The 11,315-nt window shown below is 38.2% G+C and overlaps 1 protein-coding gene across 1 annotated transcript; it reads left to right on the top strand.

The window, feature by feature from the left end:
• The first annotated feature begins 136 nt into the window (after window positions 1-136).
• On the top strand, window positions 137-2,157 carry LOC116405513 (E3 ubiquitin-protein ligase UPL6-like). Its single transcript, XM_031889488.1, has 6 exons — window positions 137-375; window positions 463-549; window positions 673-813; window positions 1,001-1,126; window positions 1,375-1,473; window positions 1,815-2,157. Exons 1-6 carry the CDS (start codon window positions 352-354, stop codon window positions 1,884-1,886), a joined length of 549 nt encoding a protein of 182 aa, XP_031745348.1. The 5' UTR covers window positions 137-351; the 3' UTR covers window positions 1,887-2,157.
• Window positions 2,158-11,315: the final 9,158 nt, after the last annotated feature.

Raw genomic sequence — 11,315 nt, 5'->3', positions numbered from 1 at the left:
TGAGCATTTTGATACCATAGCCAGTGTAGGGGAAGATGAATGGAGGGTGCTATGAGACTAGTTAAGACTTATATGTATCCTAATTTTAGTAATATATAAAATTGAGAGAATTTCCTTTGATTTTCAGGAACAATGATGAATAATCAATGAAAAATGAATGAAAAGGTTTATCCATGCAAGCTTCAAACCAAAGTCAAGGATATCGATCCTTCCAGGGGAGTCCAAAGTTCCAAGATTGTTTATCCATGCATCATTTTGTCGATCTACTAAGATTAAATTGTCTCGTTGTAGTTGCAAGACTGGAACAATAGACGGCAGTTTACACCACCCAGTGACTTCCATGCTGACGCGATGAATGATTATTTCATTTCACAGGTAATTGTTCTCAATGAATGTTTTGGTTCTAACGACCTGCTATCTGATCGTAATTCTAATTATTTACTTGGCCTTGTTTCTTTGTAGGCAGTGATAGAAAATACCAGAGCAAATGATATACACAAGCGAGTTCCCTTTTTAGTACCGTTTACTAGCAGGGTTAAGATTTTCACTGTAAGCAAGTTATTTTTTTGGTTTCCTTATCCACAATATTGAATTTCTTGGACGACTGTTAGTTATAGAAATATGTAAGATATTTTTTATTTATGGTTACTTTCTCTATAACTCATTTCACAGACACAACTAGCAGCAGCTAGGCAAAGGAATGGATCTCTTGCTGTTTTTGCCAGAAACCGGTTTAGAATTCGACGAAATCATATATTGGAAGATGCTTTCAGTCAGATGAGTGCATTGTCTGAAGTTGATCTTCAAGGATCGGTAATTTCAGACTTCCATGATTTATGAAAAATGAAATTGTTATCTTACTTTTTTCTATCTTTTTCTTTGCCCTCGTGAAAACGACCCCTTCCCTCTTCTGCATCCTATAGTTGCAGAGTTACTTGTAATTGTTTATTAGTTTTTTCTTGTTTGTGTTGGGTCAATTGCTTCACTTTTCTGCATGCAGATACGTGTGTCTTTTGTTAATGAATTTGGAGTTGAGGAGGCAGGAATTGATGGTGGTGGTATTTTTAAAGATGTCATGGAGAACATTACACAGGCAGCCTTTGACGTGCAGTATGGTTTATTTAAGGTTATCACGACATTCCTTATTATTAGCATGGCATGGCTTTGTTAATCCTGTAGTATTATTGGATAACATGAAGCGTGATGAGACAGCCATAGTTGTTTGAAATCGCTTTTCAAAATAAAAATAGTTGTGAGATCACATTTCAATATAAAAATTGGTTGCTTGAAATCTGTTTCATAAAATTTCAGTAATATGTGGGTATGTATTGTTCATTTTTTCTAATATAAGTTATTTTCTGCTTGGTAATCCAGCAAATTGCTGACCATTTGCTCTACCCCAATCCTGGTTCGGGAATGATACATGAGCAACATCTCCAGTTTTTCCATTTCCTCGAAGTTCTTTTGGCAAAGGTATGGCCATAATTCCCAATCATACATGGAATTTACTTTGGTTGATTTGTTTTTTCTTTTTTTGGATAAGGATATCCTGGTCTTGGCCTTATCGTGGAAGATTCTTATATATCTTTCACCCCATACTTTGGTTGAATTTTGGAACATTAATGTATCGCCTGACATTCATAAATACAATGTCATAATTTGAAATCTGCTGTCTTCCTACATTATGCATGTTTTTCTGTTATTGAAGTTGCTGCCCGGTTGTGCTAAAAGTTCTCAAGCAGTCATGCTAAAAGATCTCAATCACATTAAATGATTTTTGACAGGATGTTGTTGTTTTACCCTTCTTCCTGTAGGTCATGTTTGAAGGAACTCTTGTTGATATACTTTTTGCAACATTCTTCTTGAGCAAGTTAAAACAGAAGTAAGGTTTTTAAAGATTTACTGTCTTACTGTTTTGTATTTTGTGCTGATCCACTAATCGTAGTATTGATGGTCATGACAATGACTAGTTGCAAGTTACTTGAATTTTTAGGGTTCTAAAAATCTTACATTTTATTATGGGTGCACTGCCTACTAATGAGATTGTCAATTGCTAACTTCCAAATGTTGAATTTGGGATTTCCATGCTACATTCACTTTCTTGATCTGCAATTACAGAGCTACTCTATACTGGAATAAAGTCTCATCTGAACTGTACATTGCTTTTGATGCTGTAATTGCAAAGCTAGGAAATCTTTATGTATAATGCCTTTTTTTTATCATTTATTAATGAAAATGAGAAGCCTTTTTATAGGCTGGAGATTACAAGAGTTGTTAAACTAACTTGGGGTTGAGTTAGTTTACTTATAACTAACTCAAGATACAAAATTGTTAATTCAAATAACTAATCCTAAACTATAAAAATGGTAATTCAAACACCTCCTCTAGGATAAAACTCAAGAAACATAAAGAAGGGGGATGTTCTACATTAGCTTTTGTCAAGGCTTTAGCCAAAATTTTATTTATCAACTGTGGGGAAGGATTTGAGAGCTCCCCAATCTCTACACACTTCTCTAATGAGAGTCTATACCAAAATCAAGATACCCATACCCTTCCACTCAAGAAACTTAAGTAATTGCTTAGAGAAATAACAAAATACTTGGCCCCACTCTAACAAACACATTCCTAAGGGCCCACACAAATAGAAAAATATCAACTAACTCTCAATCATTCTTTCTTCTTCCTATTCTTGTCTCTACGGGAATACACCTTTACTATGGGAGGTCTATCATTACCCGCCCCCAAATAGCCACCTTGTCCTCAAGGTGGAATTCAGGAAACTGTTTCTTGAATAAGAGCAGCTTGTTCCCACGTTGCACTTTCAAATGTCCCCTCACTCCAACGGATCAAAACTTCTAAGTTGTCCTCCTTTTCTATTGTTTTGCGAACTCCCAATACTTCTACCGGAGACACTTGCATAGACAAATCAGCAGCCAAATCTTTTGAAATTGGGAATAATGGCCTGTTTGAACCCACGACCTTGCGAAGAACAGAAACATGAAAGATGGGTGTATAAGCGATTCCTTGGGAAGGGCCAAACGGTATGCAACGAAACGAATTCGTGCCACGATCATAGATGAACCAATGAATCTTGGGGCCAATTTGGAGTGCTTAAAACGGCTGAGAGAGGACTGTCGGTAAGGGCGTAACTTCACATAAACCCAATCATGAACCTCAAACTGCACCTCCCGTCTTTTAGCATTAGCATATTTGACCATTCGCTGCTGTGCTTTCAGTAAATTGGCCTTCAAAACGCCCAAAATTTCATCTCTTTCTTTCATCAAATGGTCTACTTCATCATTCACCCGGCTCGAGCCCTTCACATATGGTAATATAGAGGGGGTGGTCGCCCATAGAGGGCCTCGAAGGGGGTCATCAATGTGGCTGTACGGACTGTTGTATTATAGCTTAATTCAGCCCAAGCTAGCCATTTAACCCACTGTTTAGGTGTGTTCATAGCAAAACACCGTAGATACGTCTCCACCCCTCGATTGACAACTTCTGTTTGACCATCCGTTTGGGGGTGGTAAGTGGTGCTTCGTCTCAACTGAGTTTCCAACAACCTCCACAACTCTTCCCAGAATAGACTTGTGAAAATACGATCACGATCCTACACTATACTTCGGGGGCATCCATGCAAACGAATAATCTCTCGCATAAAAACAGCAGCAACCACTTTTGCACCAAATGGATGTTTCAAGGGGATGAAATGTGCATACTTGGAAAGAAGATCCGCAACTACCAATATAACATCATAACCCTCGGATTTGGGGAGGCCCTCAATAAAATCCGTACTAATATCTTCCCACACACGGTCCGGAATGGGTAATGCTTGAAGGAAACCAGCCGGAGTTAAAGACAAGTATTTGGCTTGCTGACACACGGAACATTCAGCAACATAGGTGCGGATATGGGCTGTCATACCTCGCCAATATACCTCCCTTGCTAGCCTTTGATATGTTTTCAATGCACCATGATGTCCCCCTATCTGGCTGTTATGGAATTCAGCTAATAATAAAGTAATATCAGGTGAATCCTCCTCCTTGTAGCGAATATCCCTCTGGAGCTTGTTGTCCATTTATCAAGGATAGTCGAATATTGTTAAGAGATTCATTTCCAGCCACTTGATCGATGAAAACTGAAGGGTTTAGCTCGCCCACAATACTTACGAGGCCCAATTCAAATACCGGTGGTAATCTCTATAAGGCATCGGCCGCTTTGTTTTCCAATCCTTTCTTGTACTCAATCACAAAATCATACCCCAATAGTTTAGCGATCCATCTCTGATATTCTCCCCCGATAGCCCGTTGTTCAAGAAGAAACTTCAAACTTTTCTGATCTGTACGCACCCCAAAAGGCTTACCCAATAGATATTTTTGAACAGCCAGCACTATTGCCATAAGCTCCCGTTCATAAACAGCCTTAAACCTATGGGTAATAGGTAAAGCTTGACTGAAAAAGGCCACTGGTCGTTGATTTTGCATTAGGACAGCCCCAATACCCACACCCGAAGCATCAGTTTCCAGCACAAAACTTTGTGAAAAATCAGGAATACCTAGCATCGGGACAGACATCATTGCTGACTTTTAACTGCTGAAATGCGTTCTCGGTCGTCTCATTCCACTTAAAGTTACCTTTTTTTAACAGTTGTGTCAAGGGGGGCAGCACAATAGAACCGTAGTTTGCAACAAATTTCCGATAATACCCCGTTAGCCCCAAAAAACCCACCTAGCTCCTTCACGTTCTTGGGTGCTGGCCATTTAACCATCGCTTCTATTTTTGTTGGATACGCTGCCACCCCCTCTGAAGAAATAACATGGCCCAAGTATTCAATTTTGTCAACCGCAAATTGGCATTTTTTAAAGTTGGCTACCAGTTGATGAGCTACTAGAGTTTCCAAAACCATTGCCAATTGGTGCAAATGCTCGTCTAAGGACTTGCTGTAAATTAAGATGTCATCAAAGAAAACCAAAACAAACTTGCGTAAATATGGGCGAAGAACATCACTCATGATTGATTGGAATGTTGCCGGAGCGTTTCAACCCAAACAGCATCACAAGGAATTCATAGGGCCCCTCGTGGGTTCGAAACGCTGTTTTGTGAACATCGGCTGCCCGCACCCGAATTTGCTGATAACCTAACTTTAAATCAATTTTGGAGAATATGGTTGCCCCAAATAATTTGTCTAACAGTTCATCAACAACAGGAATCAGATACTTATCTGGTATAGTGGCAAGATTCAGTGCTCGGTAATCAACGCAAAATCGCCAGCTACCATCCTTTTTCTTAACAAGGAGCACTGAAAAGGCACTTTTGCTTGGCTGAATTATTCCGGCTAGCAGCATTTCCTTAACTAGTTTCTCTATCTCATCTTTCTAAAATTGGGGATAACGATACGGGCGCACGTTCACTGCACGAGCCCCTGGTGGGGGTAATTGATTGCTTGGTTCAAACACAACGCTAAAGGACTGAAGAACTTTTTGAATTTCTGGTTGTAGTTTACTCAAGTAGTCTGCTATGTGTTCCCTTGCTTCGCCCACTCCCCACTGTACAACTGCACTTAATTCGATTGACACGCCTTGATCTTCCTTCTCAAAGGTTTTCATTATCGATTTCAGTGACACTTGGGATCTTACTAAACTTCTATCCCCTTGAAGAATTACCACCCATTCACCCAGTGAGAATTCCATCTCCGACAACTTGTAATAAAAAACTACTTTCCCTAACATTTCCAACCAAGTAACTCCTAATATAACGTCGGCACTCCCGAGTGGTAGAGGGAGAAAATCGTGAGTGATTGATAAATTGGCAATTGTCAGGTTTACATCCTTACACACACTGGTTGCTTGGACTACGCCTCCGGTTCCCATAACAACCCCATATGCATCCATGGTTTCTACTGAAATTTTTAGCTCTTTGACTACCTCTTTTGCAATAAAATTGTGCGTGGCTCCCCCATCGATCAGCACCACAACCTCACGTCCCCTTATTTATCCTTTAATTTTTATGGTTTTCGGCGAATTGAAACCTACCAATGAATTTATTTACAGATTAACTATTTCTGTATTAACTTCCCCCACTTGATCGGTTTTGTCACTTAAGTCTTCCCCTTCTTGTACAGCAATGATGTTCAATTCACGTCTTTTGTAGCGGTGCCCTAGACTAAACTTCTCGTCACATCTAAAACACAAACCTTTTTCCTTCTTAATCTGCACTTCGTTGTCAGTCATTCGGCGGTATGGTTGAGACAACGTACTCTTCGCGCCCGATTCCTTCGATGAAGTAATCGTCGTGGACGAGTACGACGAATTTCGGCTAGGGTTAATCGTAATCGTTCGTGATGTAGCGACCCGATCTGAGGCCTTTGACCTAGTTTGACTTCTCGACCTGCTTGGCCCACTATTTGACATTTTAATTGATAAATTAGGGTTTCCACTTGCCCCATGAATTCTCTTCAATTGAACCACTCGATCATCTTCTCAATTATTTGGGCCATTAACATTTTAGCCTCTAGGCCCACTGGATTCAATTTTCAGATCTCACTTTGGATCTCTTCCTTCAGCCCACACACAAACTTACTTTCTAGGGCTGCATCACTCATATCTTTAAGGCCGACCGAAAATTGTTCAAATCGCCGCCGGTAATCCCTCACGGTGGTCTCCTGCTGTAATTTCATCAACCTTGCGTGTTTATCTCCTTGGTCGGACGCTTTGAATCTGGCCCACAGAAGCTATCGGAATTCTGTCCAGCTGCCGATTTTCTTTCTATCCTCCTTCCATTGATACCAGTCCAAAGCTTCCCCCTCCAAGCATAGGACCGCCGCATCCAACTTATCTCTCTCCGTCAGATATTCACCACAAAATAGCGCTCCACACGTTGTAGCTATCCATCCACATTCTCTTCTTCCTCCCCTTTAAATATCGACACCTCCAGTTTTCGTAGCCTCATGTCAAAAAGGGGTATCTCACGGATATTTGGTGCACATGGTACTCCAACTCCCTCATCCACCACCGGGTTAGTTTTTTGTTCACTTTTTTCTTCTTGAACTTGTTCCTCATTCATTATTCCCTTTCCCTTGTCCGTAATGATTCTTTCACTAGATGTGGATCCTTTTGAAGCACTTCCCATCACTCCCATCCTGTGTATTAACAATTTCATATCCTCACTCAATTTTTACCGATTATCCTCAATCTTTTGTTCAGCCATTGTACTTCGAACTTCTGCTTCCGCAAATTGTTTCTTCATCTTCCTTTCAAATGCTAATTGTCGTTCTTCTACTTGTAAAAATTTTGCTTCTACTCTACTTTCCATTTCAGTCGTCCCTGTGGTTACTCCCTCTAAACCTTCTTCCAGTTCAACTATCCTAGCTTCCATCTTACCAACCATACCAGGAAAGATGGCTCTGATACCAAAATTGTTAAGGCTTTAGCCACAATTTTATTTATCAACTGTGGGGAAGGATTTGAGAGCTCCCAAGTTTCTCCACGCTCTAATGAGAGTCTATACCAAAATCATATGTCCAAAAAGATACCCATACCCTCCCACGCAAGACACTTAAGTAATTGCTCAGAGAAATAATAAAATACTTGGCCCCACTCTAACAAACACATTCCTAAGGGCCCACACAAATGGAAAAATACCAACTAACTCTCAATCATTCTTTCTTCTTCCTATTCTTGTCCCTACGGGAATACACCTTTACTATGGGAGGTCTATCAGCTTTTTATATAATTTATGAGAGTTTAATATTGCATGGTTGCATGGTATAAAGATGGAATAATATTTAACCCAACATTGAATATTTCCAATGTTTATCATCACAACATGTATAACTATCTAAATGACTTGCCATCCTTGGATCCTGAATTGTATCGCCACCTTATTTTCTTAAAGGTGTGTATTCCCTGGTATCACTTTTAGCTGATACCACACTTAGCCTGTTGATCAATGATCTAGATCAATCTAGTATCTTGGTAGAATCTTTTTCTCACTTCTTATCTTAAATTATGAAGGTGACATTCCTGAACTAGAGCTATATTTTGTTATTATAAACAATGAATATGGAAAGCAAATTGAAGAGCTACTTCCTGGAGGAAAAAACCGTCGTGTCACCTGTGAAAATGTCATCACATTCATTCATCTTGTTGCCAATCATCGTTTGAACTTTCAGCATAGTTTGTCCCTTGTTTATCCAATGTGTCTCCCTACTCCAATGTTGATTGAAAACATGTCCTCCTCAGATACGACAACAAAGTTCTCATTTTTTGAGAGGGATTCAGCAGCTTATACAGAAAGAATGGATCAACATGTTCAATGAGCATGAATTCCAGGTATCACTATACCGTTTGAAGAAATTCTACCAGAGCTAAATAGTGATCAAATCGGTTACGGTATTCTTCTACATTCGTTTTCTGTTTGATTGAGAAAAATCTTCCAACCAAAGTTCCTTCTCGAATTGATCGAAACTGTACAAGCATTCGTTCTTTCAGGGCAGCCCAATTCTTAAAAACTTCCAACTCTTCTTGTGCTTGGTACCAATCCAATGCCAGATCATCAAAACTAATAACGCTTGTGGTTAATTTCTCTGAATCGATAAGATCATGTATCTTAAAGAAGCGATAGGCTCTAAATGTGAGACTCATTTCTAATTGGAGTGATGAAGTAAAATTTGGCTAGGTTTAAGAATTTGGCATTTGAATAAATCCATGAAAAGGATTAAGTGATAAAAAAATTTATGGTTAAGTATACGTTATTGCGATTCAGTGGGTAGTTCGCGAAAGAAGTTGTGCGACTCATTTCTAATTCGAGTAAGGAAGTAAAATTCGGCTAAGAATTAAGAAGTTGGTGTTCGAATAAATCCATGGAAAGATTAAGTGATATGATCTTTTACGGTTAAGTATACTTTTTTGCGATAAGTTGGTAGTTCGCGAAAGAAATTGTGCGATAAGAAGTGAAAAAGTCTTTGCGTAAGTTAAGAAATGAAAGTTTTGAGTGTTAGACTAGGAGTTTTGGGTGGTCTTCGTGAGAAGAACCAAGTGTTTCGTGGAGAAGCAGTCTACGAGGAAGCCTTGGAGTTTAAGTTCACGATAAGAGTTCTATGCGAGTAAAAGTTGGTTAGTTCACGTGGAACGTTTCTTATAATATGTTCAGAAGTGAGTAGATAGTTGAGGAAGTCCTATGTTCAAAAGTGAGTAGTTTAGGAGGTCCTATGTTCAAAAGTTTGCTGGTGTGTATCTTTGTTGGTTCAACATGTTTTGAATACATTTTAGGTTAGATTGAGTTTGTTGCACTTGGTTGTCATTTTTGGTCTTGAAATGCTTTTTTCAACCTTTTTGGTAGATTATGAGTTACGAACCTACATTTAGGATTTGCTAGGTCGTTTTGAAAACTCAAGTAATACCTAGACACGTTTTGAGCACGTTTTAGGTTGGTTTGAACTAAGTTTGTTACACTTACACACTTGGTAGCCATTTTGGGTCTTGTAGTGCTTTTTTCACACTATTGGAACTTTTTTCGTAGGTTATGAGTTATGAACCTACACGTAAGCTGTTTTAGGTCGTTTTGAAAGTTCAAGTGATACTTAGACACATTTTGTTCAAGTGATACTGTTTTAGGTCGTTTTCAAGTGAACTTTTTTCTTCTTGTATTGACTGTTTTACTATTTCTTCATGCTTTGTATTCATGGTATTTATGTTCGTAATGAATCTTTCATGTTCTGGTAAACATTGCAGAAACACATAATTTCAGCAATCTGTCAAAGAGTTGAAGGAGAAAACAGAAGTACTTAAAGGTCACATGAAGACCTAAAAGTTAGGTAATTTTTTGAAAACTTTTTTCTTCGTCTTGCTTAGTTTTAGTGGTATTTGTTAACAGGCTGAGACATACTCTTGTATGCCAAGGCTGGGTAGCCAATTCAACGGATGGCCTGAGACGGTGAAATGACGAGTGTAGAACAAAGTAGACAATCGAGCAGATTTACAAGTAGGAGGATGGTGTTTGGTCTTACTCTAAAGCTACTGCTAGAAAGGTGATTCTCCCTTTATTTACACATGTTATCTATATTTAATTACTGTTTTTATGTGATGGTGAATAAATATTTAAGTCGTTTCAAGTTTTTACATCATGCTTGAGTTAATACATTTCCCAACTCGCACTAATTTTAAAGTTGAGACTAAGTTTGTTGCACTTACACACTTGGTTGCCATTTTGGATTTTGGAGTGCTTTTTCTACATTTTTTGAACTTTTTGGTAGGTTATGAGTTATGAAGTAACACTAAAGCATTATTAGGTCGTTTTTAAAGTTCGAGTGATACTAAACATTTTTTGAACACCCTTTAGGTTGCTACAAACTAAGTTAGTTTTACATACAGCCATGGTTGCCATTTTGAGCCTTGAAAGATCTTTTTTCACACTTTTTGAAATTTTTGGTAAGTTATGAGTTATAAACTTACACTTAAGCGGTGTTAGGGTGTTTGAAAACTTATACGTGTTTTGAATACTTGTTAGGTTTGTATAGAACTAAGTTCGTTGCACTTACACACTTGACATTTTGGGTTTTGGAGTGTCTTTTTCAAAAAATTTTAACTTTTTGCTAGGTTATGACTTATGAACTTGTATTGAATATTTGTTAGGTCGTTTTGAAAGTTCAAGTGAAACTTAGACACGTTTTGAACTCGTTTTAGGTTGGTTTGAAACTAAGTTTTACACACATTTGATTGACATGTTGGGTCTTGAAGTACTTTTTTCATACTTTTTGAAATTTTGGTAGGTTGTGAGTTACAAACTTACACTTAAGTATTGCTTGGTCGTTTTGAAAATTCAAGTGATACTTACACATGTTTTGAATACCTAGACACGTTTTGAGCACGTTTTAGGTTGGTTTGAATTAAGTTTGTTGCACTTACACACTTGGTTGCCATTTTGGGTCTTGTAGTGCTTTTTTCACAATGTTTGAACTTTTTTCGTAGGTTATGAGTTACGAACCTACACGTAAGCTGTTTTAGGTCGTTTTGAAAGTTCAAGTGAAACTTAGACACGTTTTGAGCATGTTTTAGGTCGTTTTGAGTAAATGGTATGTATGTTGTGATTGTTTGATTGCATGTATGATACCTTATTGAGATGTGAATGCTTGATTGAGAAGCTGATAGAACACCAAGTAATGGTTCTTATTTGTTCATTAAGCAACCAAACTATTACAGAATACAATACTCAAACCAGTCTTGAAAACACAGAACAAATAAGTACTATTACAGACAATAACCAAGTACAAAATAAAACATTCAAACATCAAAAGTAGTTTACGATAATGGAAAACA

Source organism: Cucumis sativus, unplaced genomic scaffold, assembly GCF_000004075.3.
Source record: "Cucumis sativus cultivar 9930 unplaced genomic scaffold, Cucumber_9930_V3 scaffold113, whole genome shotgun sequence".
NCBI lineage: Eukaryota > Viridiplantae > Streptophyta > Magnoliopsida > Cucurbitales > Cucurbitaceae > Cucumis > Cucumis sativus.
This window is presented reverse-complemented; position numbering and strand designations above follow the sequence as displayed.